Consider the following 16308-nt stretch of genomic DNA (forward strand, 5'->3'; position numbering starts at 1 on the left):
AAGAAAAATGCACGGTGCTCCTACAATCAATATCCTGAGGAAGAAAATGAGAGAGCAGACATGTAATTGGAAGGATGAGTGTGGGGCTTGGGGACAGATAAAATGCACAGGGCCTGCGCGCTCCCTCACTGCTGGTGAGCAGCAGTGTTTGCAAGCATCTGGGCTGGGAGCACCCAGGGCTCGTGTGCCTGCTACTGCAGACAGCCCAGCAGGAGCCATAGCAGATTCAGTGGATTGTAATGCCAAGAAGACCCAGTCACAGGTCACAGTTTGTACCAGGTTTGAAAGCTAGGCCCAAGTGAATGCCAATGACTTTATCCAACTGTGAGAAAAGGCAGCACAGGCCCAGAGTTCTCCATCGGGCTCCTGCCAGCACACCCAGACTCAGACCATTCTGTCTCTGAACTGGGTAGCGAAAATGTAAAAGAATAGTTCTTCATGTTGAATATGTAAAAAAAATATCCAAGAGAAGCAATAGGTAGACAGTACGCCCAGTCCCTACCAGTCATATAGTTTTACATGAATTTTAGAAGTTGGAAAAAGTCAGCATGAGATGTTTGATAATAGCTCTCAAGGTGCAGGAGGAAAGCATATTTGTGAGAAACTGAGTAAAGGAAACAAAAGCATATTTTAGAAAATATTTATCTTCATAAAAAATAAAATTGAGGGGGTTCTGATCAAGATGGTAGCGTAGGTAAATGAGGTACTTGAATCCTCCCACATCACATCAGAGTTACAACTAAGCTACAGAATAACCATCACTCAGAACTGCCTGAAATCTAGCTAAACAAAAGCCCTATAACTAAGGATATAAAGAGGAAGCCACATCGACACTGGTACGAAAGGCAAAGACTCAGAACGTGCTGTCCCTACACCCTGTAGGGCGGATAAAAATCAGGAGGGATATCTTGGCTGCAGAGGTCCCTTTGAAGAGCAAGGGATCCCAACCTCACACCAGGTCCTTTAGCCTAGGGTTCCAGCGCCAGGAAGAGAAGTCCCCATATCTTCTTGCTATAAAAACCAGTGGGGATTGAAGCTGAGGGAGACAGAGGGCTGCTAGAGTCGCAGGCAGTTCCTTTTAAAGGGCCCATCCACAGACTTATTCAGACTCACTCCCTCTGAACTCCAGTGCTGGGTCAGCAACTCAAAATGCACCAGGGACATAAGAAGAGGAACTGAATAGTATGGCATTGGAGTGAAGCTGGAGGGGCAGCTTCCTCCCAGACAGAAGTGCTGACAGAGGCCATTGTTCCTTTTCTGAGATCCCACCCGACTCCACAGAGTGGGCAGTTGGGCACCATATCTGAGTCTTCATCAACCTGACCGACACTGTTAGCCCCGCCCTGGTGAGTCTCTGAGATCCCTCCCTACCCAACCTGTGGGCCCCATCCCAAGCCAATTCCAGTGGCTTTTCCACACAAATAGCCTATCTTGACTCATTCTTTGGACTTTTCTAAAATCTTTCAAATAAGCAGCATCTGGCCTCAGAGAGACCCGTACCTCTACCTAAGTGATCCGAGGCCCAGCACTCACAGCAGCTGGCCTTAGGTCACAGCTTGGCCTCTCCTGGGATCCTGCAAAACACCTACTACACAAGGCCACTCTACCAAGTCCAGGAGATATAGCAGCCCTACCTAATACACAGAAACAAACACAGGGAGGCAGCCAAAATGAGGAGACAGAGAAACGTGTCCCAAATGAAAGAACAGAACAAAACTCCAGAAAAAGAACTAAACAAAATCAAGACAAGCAATCTACTCAATGAAGAGTTCAAAACACTGGTTATAAAGATGCTCAATTAACTTAGGAGAAGAGTAGATGAACTTAGTAAGAACTTCAACAAAGGGCTAGGAAACACAAAAACAGACCAGTCAGAAATAAAAGAGCAATAAAACAATTTTAAAAAGCAAAAGATCTATGTGGTCTGAAGAGAAACCAGGACATCTAGGAACTTTTCCTTAGAGAGACGTTGATGGAGTGGCAGGCACCCTATGACATCTCTTCACTCCCACGGTATTTATTGAGCGCTTACTGTGTGCCAAGCTCTTCACAGGAGCACAGAACTCAGATGTGATCCGGGCTCTCATGGTATTTATATCCCCTGACAAACCTAGGACAGCTCATTATACACTCATTTAGTGACAGTTGTGATGAGAAAGTTCAGAGCCTGAGCGTTCAGCAGGGACACCTAATCTCCACTGGGTCCCGGACGCTCCAAGGACATGAGACTTGAGAGGAGCAAGGACGTGAGCACTAAGTGGCCCACAAGAGGCGAGCGAGCCGGCCTCGCGCAGGAGCAGCAGGAGCCGGACGGCAGCTGGTGTCCCGGGAATGAACCCACTGCTCACCTTGCCCCGCGGTGCCGCCCCCTCCTCAAATCTCACGGCTTCTGTTCTTTAGGTGGAATCGTTCCTGTTCCCAGAGCTAAAAGGATATAACCTGGTTCTTGGAACCGTTAACCCTGAAGAAAAGCTGGTTTCTGACTACGTGGATCAGGCTTTCCAGGTCTTTCAGAAAAACCAAGTCGGCCCCCACAAGTAAGTTGGTGTAGCTGTAACTTAGCCTTTGGGCATGGGCTGACCATTCTTAACTGCCTTCAAGGGAATGATCTCTGCTCCCACACAGCTGAAACGGTGCATAATCATAGCCGATAGCTGCTTACTGGGGAACTACATGCATCCCCGTTTCACACATGAGGACGCGTGGCCCAGAAAACAAACCGGAGCCAGAGTTCACACTCCGGTACAGTCCACTTCCAGCACCTGAAACCATGTGGCCAGACAGGTTAGAAATGTCTAGGCTGTAGGAAGGTGACACAGTGCCAGCAGGCCTGGCAGCACCCCTTCGTCTGATTGACAGGCAGGCATTTCCCCAGTGAGAGTGAGGACATGCCCACCAGCAGCCCACATCCGCTTGGCAGCTTTTGCTATTCGATGAATTTTAGAGCAGCTCTCTGCTTCCAGAGCTCGCTGGACTTAGGGGTGGGAGGACAGGGACCGAGGACAAGTGCTCTGCATGCCCTGAGTGGTGACGCTGGGAGCACGTGGCATTTGCTCTCATGAGCAGGCATGCGTTTGGGTGATGGCGGATGCAACTGCTAGCTTCTACACAGAGACCCTGCAAATGGAGAGGACCCTGTGACCCTGTCTGGCCACAGTCACCACGGGACTATCCCACACAAGCCAGGACACGTGCTCACCCTCACCTGGGCTCGTGGCACAGCTCTGTTGATGTTAGAACAGGACACTGCACTGTGGGGCTGCCTGCGCATAGCAGGGTTTGTAGCAGCGTCCCTGGTCTCTACCCTTTCATGACATGCCAGTGGGACTCTACAATTACGGCGACGATAAACGGCCCAAGGCATAGCCAAGTGTCCCCTGGGAGCAAAACCCACCCCTGATGAGAACTGCTAACCCGATCAGAAAAACCACGGACTTGGATGGGCAGCTCCCACCTGTGCATGTGGCTCGGAGCCTCAGTGGGAAGCCCGGCTGGCCCTGTTCGCGGGGCGGGGGGGCCCTCCCGGTTTGCTCTCTGACTTACAGCTCCAGGGTTCCCCTTCATCTCCGTCTCTGAGTCTCTGAAGTCGGTCATCCTGTGGAAGAGTGCCATTGGCCCCCAGTTAACTCTGCTCCTCGTAGCATCTGTATGTTCCCGGGAACTCAGTGGGAGCATCCCAATACATCCTCCAACCCGAGAGAGACTGCCCAGCCCTTCCGCGAGATCTGTTAATGGACGGAGGGAAACTTAATTTTATTCCATTGGTTTTAGTTCATTCGTTCCAAATTTTCATCTTAAAATTGAGACCCACAACTTTAGAGCTGGAAGGAGGGATGGGGTCATGGCTATTGCACGCCCGCTGTGTGTCAGGCTCCGTGGTGACTTTCATAGACCTGTTGCAGTTGTGCTCCTAGGAGTCACTATTTCCACGTTAGTTAGAGACATGGCTCTTTGAAAAAGAGAAATATCTTGTCTAAGTTCATGTCGCCAGGAGGTAACAAAACTGGAATTTTCAGCCAAAGTTTTGCATTTCCCGTTCCATGTACACTGTCAGCTTCTATTCCTCTGTCTTGGTTTGGGCTGATTTTCAGTGTGTCTCCGCATTTGCTGCTCCGACTAAGCTAACTTGTGGCCCGTGTTTGTGTGTTTGATTCTATGCCCTTCGACATGCAAGATACTTAAATGTCTACAGAAAGTATGATGACTTATTGGATAACACGGCAGAGCAAAGCATCACTGCATTCCTGAAAGAAAATCATGAAATTGATGACTTTGTGATGGTAGGAGATGCCACTGGACATTTCGTGTCTTGGTGATGTGTGCTGCACGCGTGCAGTGGGTGGCCGCGGCCCCCTGGTGGCGGTTGTGTGCTGTGCTGCGATCTGAGGGGGTGGCCAGGGCCGAGGCTGCAGGCAACACGCAGAGGCCACTGATGAATTGACCAGTGAATGTGCTCCTTTTACAGAAGATCAATAGCATAAAAAAGCGGAAAAACGAAATTGCGTCCATGCACATTTCCGTGCCGTTGGCCATGTTCTGCCTTGACACCATGACCCTCAATTACGACCTCTGTGAGCGAGCCCAGAACCTGAAAGACCGCCTGATTCAGTACCAAGTGGATGTGAACCGGGACACCAATGCCAGGTACTGCCAGGTGTGCGGAGAAAGAGCACTGAGAGTTGGCACAAACGGGGGAATGTAGACAGAATTTGCATCTCCCAACAATGACCAGGCTGAACCCAAAATGAGGGTGGCAGGGAATTCAGGTTCGGCTGGAAGGTGAGCAGCAATGAGACACCATGGGGCTTGGAGCAAGGGGGGGAGGGGAAGTGAGGGGGGTAATGCCCCTCTCAGACCCTTCAGCCTTCGCTTGCTTGCCAGGCCGCTGGGTGCTGCTGCCCACCACCTAGCATGCGTGCCACCCGGGCCTCTGCTGGATAGGGCTGGGGTCTGTGTCCGGAAGCCCGATGTCGTGCCTTCACTTTCGGATGAGTATCGATACATCAGTCGAAATGGTGTTGGTTGTACGGACAGAAGCCCAAACAGGCTGGCGAAAGCAAAAAAGGAAGCCTGGGGCTCGCACGTTGGAAAGTTCAGGGGTTGCTGGCTTCGGCCCTCAGCCCGGCAGTCAGGGCCCAGGCTCCCTCCCTCCCTCAGCTCCCCGTGTTGGCTGCACCCCCAGACAGGCTCTCTGGTGTGTGCACCCCAGCAGCTCTGGCTCACAGCCTCTCAGGTTCCGTCCAGAGGGCAAAAGGTTTCTGCTGTCCCAACGGCCGCCCCGCAGCCCTGGCCGGCGTGACGCTGGCCCGCAGCCCACCTGTGCAGCAGCAGACCGGCGAGGACGGCTGCCGTCAGGGCGGGGTTCCTGTCTCTGGGGTGGATGTCACCCTACTAGGCCACGTGGACTGAGAGGGAGAGGGCTCCCCCAGAAGACTTGGGCGTGGTTGGCGGAGAGGCTGGGCAGCACCTCTGTCCCCCTGTCCCATGAGTGTCACAGAACAGCTCATCCCTGCTCCAGCTGTTCCTTAGGGAGCTCTAAACCACAGGCTGCGCGATTGAGGAATAATGCTCCGTTATACAGTGTTACATGTGATCCACATAAATGTAAACATGTGTAAGCTTAGCATTTATAGTACTTTAAGGGTTACAAGTTACCTGTCAGAAACTCACTAACAAGTTAATGATATAGTAGCTACCGTTTTCCCAGCCCAGCGTCCCGTCCAGGGGCTGTGAGCATCTGCGCACTGCCACCCGGTGAGGCCTCCCCAGAGCCCGAGAGGCGGTGTGCAGATGGAGCGGGTCCTCTGAGAGGGCAGCCAGCGCCACCCCAGCGCCACCTCACAGCCTCTCAGGGCTGGTGACGCGGAGGGTCCGGCGCCGGAGCCAGAGCTGGGTTTGAACCTTGTGTTTCCTGGCTGTGCGTCCGCTGGAGGCACCTGTCGGGACCAGTTCTCTGCCTGTAAGATGAAGGTTGGGACGGAGAGTGCAAGGCTTGAGCCTTCATGCTACGGGGACACTTTCTTTGGAAAGTTTCAGTATCAAGCAAGTGTTTCCTAAGCAGTAGTGCATTCACCCTCCTCAAAATAAAAGTATAATTCCCTGATATCTTTTTAATATAAATGAAAATAAGGGTCCTGTTATGAGGCCAAGGATTCTTCGGGATGCAGAGCCCCAGGCTGGTGCGGAGTTCCGAAGTTTCTTTCTGTCTTCACACCGGAGACTGACTGATTTGACCTTCCCAACAAGCCCCCGAGGTGGGGGAGGCAGACAGAAGCCCCCTTACTGAGCGGAGGGGACATGAGGCTCAGAAAGGAAGCCCAACTTGCCCAAGAAAGTGAGTTTGAGTCTCCTGATCCCAGGCCCTGTCCTGGCCACCTCACTGTCCTGTTTCCAGTGCTAGGTGTGCCCGGGATGGGGCGTCCTGGGCAGAAGGATGGGGCGCAGCCATTTGCATCTACGTTGCTAGAGCGGTGACCTGAAGTATTGACCAATTGCAGGGCCCTGAGAAGTTATCCCTGTGGTCCAGCTGCTTGTTTTCTTCGGGGTGCGAAGTCCTGTCCAAAATAAGGACTTCAGTAGAAAGAGGGCACAGACCGGTATGCGTCGCTGGTCTCCCTTCTGCTCCCCGGCATGGGCAGAGAGAGCATTGTCTATGGGACCCTGGCCTTTCAGGGCTTTTGTTTTGTTTTGTTTTGTTTTTTTTCTTCTTGTATGTTCCCTGACCAGGGATCAAACCCACAACCTTGGTGTATGAGGATGTTGCCCTAACCAACTGAGCTACCAGGCCGCGGCCTGGCCTTTTAGGTTTTAAATCATATTATCAGTACATGTAGAAGGCAAGGTTTTCTGTCTTCAGTTTATCCTGGATATCGCTACGGAGTTGTGTTGTTATCATTGGGTCATATTCAGGGCCTTTAGAGGGTCTCAGAAATAGTGAGTCTGCTACCCTCTGAGCCTCCAGGGAGCTGACAGCCAGCAGCCAGATGATATTTACTCTGAATTCTCATACAAAAGGGAAGAAGGATGGATTCTATCAGGGAGGAGTCTGTCGGGCTGAGAGCATCTATCTGCGTTAGTTAGTTAGTTAGTTAGTTAGTTAGTTAGTTAGTTAGACCAAATGCTATAACACATAGACCCAAGATGTTATGATCACACACAATAGAAGTTTATTTCTTGCTCAGGGTAGCTCCAGACTCATGGAGGAGAAATACTATGTGCATTCAAAAACTCAAGCAAGATGGTAACTTTACATCTTCAACATGTAGCTTTCAAGGTTGTCTTAAGTGTTGAGATCCTGGGCAGTCGCGGGGAGGGGAGAGCATGGAGCATGGAGAAGGCAAGGACACTGTTATGTGAGTGGCAGTTGCACTGCTTCCCACTCCCAAGGACTGGACCTCAGTCACACGATCTGAGTTGTGTTCTCCCACAGTTCGTATGTCGCAGTCTGTCTGAGTCCATTTGAGCTGCTGTGACAGACTGCCACAGACTGGGGGGCTTCTAAGCAAGAGGAGTTTGTTTCTCACAGTCCTGGAGGCTAGAGGTGCCTGTTGGGAGCCCACCTCCTGGTTCCTAGACACCCTTCTTCTCGCTGTGTCCTCACAAAGCAGAAAGGGGAGGGAGCGCCTTTATCAGGCACTAATCCCTTGTGTGTGGTCATAGCCCTCCTGATACTCTCCACCCAGCGCCACCGCTAAATGTCATCACATTAGGGATTGGGCTTCAACATGTGAATCTTGGGGGCGCACAAGCACATCTGCATGCCCAGTGTGGAGACCGGCATGGGGGCATTGCACCTTGTAACAGGCTTGGCACATGCCAGATACACTGCCACCCTCGGGAAGTATTCCTGAAGTGTGGTGTGCATGTGGGCGTCATGCATCGGGCTGCAGGCAGAGAACAGCTGGACACCATGGTCCTGGCTCCAGCTAGGAATCCCGTCTGCTCGCACCGCGAGTCTTGTAGGAGGGCTGGCGGAGGGCGGTGGTGCTGATGGCTGGCTTCTGTTCCGCAGCATTTGCCACCAGTACAGCAGCATCGCAGAGAAAGTCAGCGAGATGCCTGCCAACACCGAGGAGCTGGTGTCCCTCATCGCGTTCCACAAGAAATCCAGCGACGTCACTGTGTTCAAACTCAGGAGGCAGCTGAGGGATGCGGCCGAGCGGCTGGAGTTCCTGATGGACTTCGCAGACTTGCCCCGTAAGCCGAGGCCCTGCGCCCACATGCAGCATGCGTGTGCGTTTTCAGGGAAGGAGTGGGGACGAGTTTGCAATCCCAGCACTGAACGTGGAGATGGGAGAGGCCTCGGTGTCCCTGTATGTCAGAGGCACTCACCACACAGGAGCTCGAACCACACAAAGGGCGTCTCACTGTCAGACAAAAAGGAGAAACGTCTGGGTGTGGCCAGGCCCCTCACAGCGTGGCCGGGACCCTCTCAGCGTGGCCGGGCCCCTCACAGCGTGGCCGGCCAAGTTGGAGTTTGTAAAGACCAGGTTCTGCAGGAGAAGCTGATGTGCTGGCACTTCGTCAGCCACGCCTCAGAGCTGCTTTCGCCTGGAAACACCTGTGGATGCCCGGTGTTCACAGGGTGGGGCTGAGGGAGGAGCGAGGAGCCTGGGGGTGACACATGTCCTGGGCTGTGCCTCGGGGTGAGCAGGCCCTGGGTCCTCTCACTGCGCTCTGCCTCCTCAGCCCCGGTGCGGGGGGAGCCACGTGACAGGTCGGACATCTGGCATGGATAGCATTACTGACACGTAACTCAGTGAGGGAAATTGTTGAGAGATTAGAACCTGGACATCACCCCAGGCTTTGAGTCCACTCCCCGCCTGGGAGGCGGTCAGGCCAGACGTGGGGGCATGGCCGGCGAGGCTCTTAGACCTGGGCTGCCAGCCTGCGCCCCACGTTCTCGTGGCCTGACCTCGGCCCCTTCCTTACTGCTGCCCACCTGTGAAACCGAGGGGTCATGCGGCCTGCTTCCGGCGGCCGGCCGTGGTGAGCGCTGAGTGACGGGGCTGCCACCCCTCCGCGGCCCTGCACTGCCCGCCACGCCCGTCGCCCTCCTGTCCTCTCGCTGACGCCCCACGCTGCCCTGAGCAGAGGTATGTGTTTTGCAGACGAGGACATCAAGCTGAACAGCACCCTCTTCCTCTGGCCAGACCAGATCGAAGATGTCTTTGAAAACAGCCGAAACCTGCTCATGAGCAAGAGGGACCAGGCGGAGGTGGACCTCTTTAAAAGGTACGGGGAGTCTGTGTGAAATGACACCCAGCTTCATGACACCCTGCAGCCCCCTGGCTCTGCTGGACCCCGGCCCCTCCCAGCAGCGTGTGGGCAAAGGCTGCAGGTGAAAGGAAGTTTGTGTTCCCACTGAGGGAGCTACGCCTCCTTCACCGGGACCCCGCCCAGGCCTTCCCCCCCTGCCTCGAACCGTTGAAACTTGGCGGTGCAGGGAGAGAAGAGGTAAAAACAGCAGCCTTGAGAACAGCCCCACAATAACAGCAGGCGCATCAGCCCCGCCTGGGAGGCGTCAGGACAGGGAGACGGGGCAGGAGGCCGAGAGGCCCAGGCACAGCTTTCTGCTGGTGCTGGGGCGGCAGTGGCCCTGTGCTCTCCTTCCTTCCGATGGAGTCCCGCTGTGCCCGTGCTCCGCTCTGACCATGCAGTGTGTGTGCCTGCCACGCAAAGGCTTCGCCCGGTGCCGGGAGCGCAGGCCGACGGCACAACCGGGCAGTGTGACGGGATGTGGCCAGGGGCCGTGCGCGGGGCCCACACACTCACACACGCACCAGCACACACCCCAGCTGGTTACGAACAAACGAACAAACGTTTACGCCAATTACTCTCCCCTCTGCATGCAAGTCTCCCACCTCAGTCCCTCATTCCTGCAAGTACAAGAACGGGCAGGAGGAGATAGAAGCAGGGATGTCTACTGAGAATGGGAGTTTGGGCTAAAGGGTGAAGCCATTTAGTCACTTCCTTCAAAATATAGCCTAGATCTGCTACCCACCCCCCATCCCCACCCCCAAAAAAGAAACAGAGGATGTGTGTGTGCACATGAACTTTCTCTTCCAGTAGCTCAGTCCTCTCTCAACCGAAATGGATACTGTCCCCAGAACCCACAGCTTAGCCCAATGGGTGGGACTGATTTTTTCAATTAACAGACTTTACTCTTTGGAACAGTATTAAGTTCACAACAAAACTGAGCAAAAGTACAGAATTTCCCGAAACTGCCCCTCCCGACACACATCCTTCCCCGCACGGGAATGGGTTGTGGATGCCTGACCTGGAAGCAGAGCCCCTGTGTGTGGGTTTGATGAGCCTTGGTGTCCTGTCTGGGAAGTGGGGTGACAGCAGGCCCAGAGCACTTGATCTCACCAGGGCTCTGCTGGGGAAGGGGGCGAGATGGTGCCCTGGCATCCAGCATTCAGAATCTGTCAGTGACTTTCAGCAATGACTTCTCGGGGGAGAAAAAGTCCTCTTCACGTGGCGCTCCCACCCCGGGCGCCCTTGCAGGACGTCTGTGAGACTAAGTCCCTGCTGTTTGGTAATGATGTTATGGCATCCCAGCTAACTTGCATATACCTCTATTATTAGCATAGATACTAGAGGCCCAATGCACAAGTTCATGCAAGGGTAGGCCTTCGCAGCCCCAACTACCTGTGCCCTCACAGACCTGGCTGCCAGGGCCCTCACAGCCCCAGCTGCCTCTGCCTCACGGCCCTAGCTGCCTCATGGCCCCACCCCACCTACACCCCCTTGGCCTGGCACTGCCCATGTCGGCTGCCACACACCCCAAATTCCCTGGCTCCATGGAGCCCCCTGATTGATGGCCCTGCAGATGGTGGCCTGGGCTTCCCTCTTTGGGGCAATTGTAGAGCCCTCCAGTTGATTGCCCCACTGGCCGGTGGCCTGGGCCTCCCTCTGTGGGGCGATCGTGGGGCGATGGCAGGCCCCCCAACCAATCGCATCGCACCTGCCTTGGCTGGCCTGGCGCCAGTGCATGTCATAGTGTGGTCGTCCGGAAGGTTGTCCAGATGGCCGTTCTGCTGTTCGGTTGTTCAGTCAATTGGCATATTATGCTTTTATTTTTATAGATAAACCTGAGAAAGTATTATAGAAACTATAATAAAGTGTTATAGACCTGAAAGTATTTTAAAAACTTTAATGTGCGCTAAGCAATTATAATGAATTTAAAATAATAATAATAGTAATAGTAATATGTTAAGATGACCACTGGTTTTATATACCATTGCCCTCTGGGAAGAATTCAAAACTGCTTTTCTCAGAGATTTATCTTTGTATGTGGGACCTGCATTGGGAGGCTCACAAAGACCTGGGCCTAAGGAGGAGAGTGGCTACAGGATGAGTTTGGAGAGTTAGAGAAGCAGGTTCTTGAGGTTACAGTAATGAGTTTCAATCCATTTATTTACTAATGTATTTATTTATTGTTGGAAGTATTACAGATGTCCCTCATATCCCCCCCTTCACTCCCTCCACCCAGCCCCCGCCCCATCCCAGGCCTTCATGCACTATTGTCTGTGTCCATGGGCTGTGCACACATGCATACAAATTCTTTGATTAATCTCTTCCCATCCCCTCCACCGCCTTCCCCTCTGAGACCTGTCAGTCTGTTCCAGGCATCCAGGCCTCTGGACCTATTTTGTTCATCAGTTTATTTTGTTCATTAGATTCCACATATGAGTGAGATCATGTGATACTTGTCTTTCTCTGACTGGCTTATTTCACTTAGCATGATACCCTCCAGGTCCTTCCACATTGTCACAAAGTATAAGAGATCCCTCATTTTTAGTATTCCATTGAGTAAATGTACTACAGCTTTTTTATCCTCTCATCTGCTGATGGGCACTTGGGCTATTTCCAAATCTTAGCTATTGTAAATAACACTGCTATGAACATAGGGGTTCATATATCCTTTCTGATTGGTGTTTCTGGTTTCTTAGGATATATTCCCAGAAGTGAGATCACTGGCTCATAAGGTAGTTCCATTCTTTATTTTTTGAGAAAACTGCATACTGTTTTCCACAGTGGCTGCACCAGTCTGCATTCCCACCAGCAGTGCACAAGGGTTCCCTTTCCTCCACATCCTCACCAGCACTTGCTGTTTGTTGATTTTTTGATGGTAGCCATTCTGACCAGTGTGCAGTGATATCTCATTGTGGTTTTAATTTGCATTTCTCGGTTGATTAGTGATTTTGAGCATGTTTTCATATGTCTCTTGGCCATTTGTATGTTCTCTTTGGAGAAATGTCTATTCAGGTCTTCTGCCCATTTCTTAATTGGATTGTCTTCCTTTTGTTGAGTTGTGTGAATACTTAGTATATTCTAGATCAGCCGTGGGCAAACTACGGCCCGTGGGCTGGATCCGGCCCGTTTGAAATGAATAAAACTAAAAAAAAAAAGACCGTACCCTTTTATGTAATGATGTTTACTTTGAATTTATATTAGTTCACACAAACACTCCATCCATGCTTTTGTTCCGGCCCTCCGGTCCAGTTTAAGAACCCATTGTGGCCCTCGAGTCAAAAAGTTTGCCCACCCCAGGAATAGATATTAAACCCTTATCAGATATGTCATCGGCAAATATGTTCGTCCATGCAGCAGGCTCTCTTTTCATTTGGCGGCGGCTTCTTTTGCTGTAAAGAAACATTTCATTTTCATGTGGTCCCATTCATTTATTTTCTCCTTAGTTTCCTTTCCCTAGGACAGTGGTCAGCAAACCGCGACTCGCGAGCCACATGTGGCTCTTTGGCCCCTTGAGTGTGGCTCTTCCACAAAATACCACATGCAGGCATGCACGTACAGTGTGATTGATATTTCGTGGCCCATGCACAGAAGTTGGTTTTCGGCCTGGACGAGTCTATTTTGAAGTAGCTTTAGAAGAAGTGGGGGGTGACGTGGAGCAGGCGGGCCATGGATACGCAGAGCGGGGGAGGCGCACACAATTCATGCATGAGTTGAGTGAGCCAGTCAGTCAGTACTCATTGTGTAGTGGTTAGTGCTAGTCGCGTCCGCAAATCACGCATGGCTGACAAAAGTACCTACTCAAAGCATAAAGTTATCTGTATTTTTCCAACCAGCTGCAAATCCTACAGGTATTTTTGTCATCAATTTAAGAATTGTAATTCTTTTGTGTTGGTGGCTTTATTATTATAAAATAAAACATTTTTTAGGTGCCCTGTTTGAGATGGCTACAAAGAAGCAGCAAAGAAAAACGGAAGATGAAAACCGTGAATTTAAAGTTGAGTTTAAAGTTGAATGTACCTACCTATATAGTTTAAGTTTAAAAAATTTGGCTCTCAAAAGAAATTTCAATCATTGTACTGTTGATATTTGGCTCTCTTGACTAATGAGTTTGCCGACCACTGCCCTAGGAGATGTGTCAGTGAAAATTCTGCTATGTGAGATGTCTAAGATTTTTTCTGCCTATGTTTTCTTCTAAGATTTTTATGATTTCATGTTTTACATTTAAGTCTTTTATCCATTTTGAGTTTATTCTTGTGTATGGTGTTAGTTGGTGGTCTAGTTTCATCTTTTTGCATGTGTTTGTTTAGTTTTCCCAACACCATTTGTTGAAGAAACTATCTTTACTCCATTGTATGTTCTTGCCTCCTTTGTCAAATATTAATTGACCATAATTATCAGGGCCAATTTCTGAGATCTCTGTTCTGATCCATTGGTCTATATGACTATTCTTGTGCCGGTACCAGGCTGTTTGGGTTATAATGGCTTTGTAATATAATATGATATCCAATATTCTGATCTCTCCAACTTTGTTCTTCTTTGTCAAGATTGCTGCAGTTATTGAGAGTCTTTTATGGCTCCATATAAATTTTTGGAGTATTTGTTCTAGTTCTGTGAAGTATGCTATTGGTATTTTAATAGGAATTGCATTGCATCTATAGATTGCTTTGGGTAGTACAGACATTTTAATGATGTTAATTCTTCCAATCCATGAACATGGTATATGTTTCCATATTTTTTGCATCTTCCTCTATATCATTTTTCAAAGTACAGGTCTTTTACTCCATGGTTAAGTTTATTCCTAAGTGTCTTATTTTTTGTTGTTGTTGTTGTTGGAATTGTAAATTGGATTGTTGGTTTTTTTAGTTTCTCTTTTGAGAGTTCATTATGGGTGTATAAAAAAGCCATTGATTTTTGGGTGTTCATTTTGTATCCTGCTACGTTACCAAATTTATTTTTTAACTCTAGTACAGCGTGGGCAAACTACGGCCCGCGGGCTGGATCCGGCCCATTTGAAATGAATAAAACTAAAAAAAAAAAAGACCGTACCCTTTTATGTAATGATGTTTACTTTGAATTTATATTAGTTCACACAAACACTCCATCCATGCTTTTGTTCCGGCCCTCCAGTCCAGTTTAAGAACCCATTGTGGCCCTCGAGTCAAAAAGTTTGCTCACCCCTGCTCTAGTAGTACCCTGGTGGAGTCTTCAGGGTTTTCTATGTACAATATCATGTCATCTACAAATAATGACAGTTTACCCTCCTACTTTCCAATTTGGATGCCTTTTATTATTTTTTTTTAATTTATATTCTTCATTGTTTAAAGTATTACATAAGTCTCCTTTTTCCCCCATTGACCTCTCCCTGGCCATTCCCACCCCCCAGAATATGCCCTCACCTGCTACTGTCTGTGTCGATTGGTTATGCTAATATGCATGTGTACAAGTCCTTTGATTGCTCTCTAATCCCCACAACCATGCCATTTGTCTCTGGATCTATTGTTGTTCATCAAATTATGTCGACCATTATATCCCATATGTGAGTGAGATTATGTGATATTTATCTTTCTCTGACTGGCTTATTTCGCTTAGCATAATGATCTCCAGTTCCATCCATGCTGTTGCAAATGGTAAAAGTTTCTTCTATTTTATAGCAGTATAGTATTCCATTGTGTAGATGTACCAAAGTTTTTTAATCCACTCATCTGCTCATGGGCACTTAGGCTGTTTCCAAATCTTAGCTATTGTAAATTGTGCTGCTATGAACATAGGGGTGCATATATCCTTTCTGATTAGTGTTTCTGGTTTCTTGGGATATATTCCTAGAAGTAGGATTATTGGGTTAAATGGAAGTTCCTACTTTAACTTTTTTAAAAAAATATATTTTATTGATTTTTTACAGAGAGGAAGGGAGAGAGATAGAGAGTTAGAAACATCGATGAGACAAACTGTATTACAAAGCCACTGTTCTTAAAACAGCTTGGTACTGGCACAAGAACAGACATATAGATCAATGGAATAGAATAGAGACCCCAGAAATTGACCCAATCCACTATGCCCAATTAATATTCGACAAAGGAGGCAAGAGCATACAATGGAGTCAAGACAGTCTTTTCAATAAATGGTGTTGGGAAAATTGGACAGATACATGCAAAAGGATGAAACTAGATCACCAACTCACACCATACACAAAAATAAACTCAAAATGGATAAAAGATTTAAACATAAGACGGGAAAGCATAAAAATACTAGAGGAATCCACAGGCAGCGAAATCGCAAACATATGCCGAAGAAATTTCTTCTCTGATAATGCTCCTAGGGCAATGGAAACTAAAGAGAAAATAAACAAATGGGACTACATCAAAATAAAAAGCTTTTGCACAGCAAAGGAAACCATCAAAAAAACAACAAGAAGACCCACTACATGGGAGAACATATTTACCAATGATACCACCGATAAGGGTTTAATTTCCAACATATACAGGGATCTCATGAAACTTAACAAAAGGAAGATAAACAATCCAATAAAAAAATGGGCAACGGACCTAGATAGACACTTTTCGAAAGAGGACATACAGAAGGCAGAAAGACATATGAAAACCTGCTCAAAGTCACTAATTATACGAGAGATGCAAATCAAAACGACAATGCGTTATCATCTCACACCTGTCAGAATGGCTATCATCAACAAATCAACAAACAACAAGTGTTGGAGAGGATGTGGAGAAAAAGGAACCCTTCTGCACTGCTGGTGGGAATGCAGACTGGTGCAGCCACTGTGGAGAACAGTATGGAGCTACCTCAGAAGACTAAAAATGGAACTCCCATTTGACCCTGTGATCCCACTCCTAGGAATATATCCCAAGAAACCAGAAACGCCAATTAGAAAGGATATATGCACCCCTATGTTCATAGCAGCACAATTCACCATAGCTAAGATTTGGAAACAGCCTAAGTGCCCATCAGCAGATGAGTGGATTAGAAAACTGTGGTACATATACACAATGGAATACTATGCTGCGGTAAAAAAAAAGGAACTCTTGCCTTTTG

At 49.1% G+C, this 16308-nt stretch overlaps 1 protein-coding gene across 2 annotated transcripts in view; it reads left to right on the plus strand.

The window, feature by feature from the left end:
• Positions 1-16308, plus strand: part of DNAH3 (dynein axonemal heavy chain 3) — a gene marked incomplete at both ends in the record, with an annotated part of 183227 nt that overhangs the window by 23703 nt on the left and 143216 nt on the right. For both annotated transcript variants that reach the window (XM_081089382.1, XM_081089383.1), the window contains 5 exons: positions 2401-2537; positions 4175-4280; positions 4466-4644; positions 8012-8196; positions 9111-9234. In XM_081089382.1, coding sequence (XP_080945508.1) covers positions 2401-2537; positions 4175-4280; positions 4466-4644; positions 8012-8196; positions 9111-9234 — 731 coding nt within the window. The remainder of the gene's footprint in view (positions 1-2400; positions 2538-4174; positions 4281-4465; positions 4645-8011; positions 8197-9110; positions 9235-16308) is intronic.

This window comes from Myotis nattereri, assembly GCF_964212035.1.
Source record: "Myotis nattereri genome assembly, chromosome: 4".
NCBI lineage: Eukaryota > Metazoa > Chordata > Mammalia > Chiroptera > Vespertilionidae > Myotis > Myotis nattereri.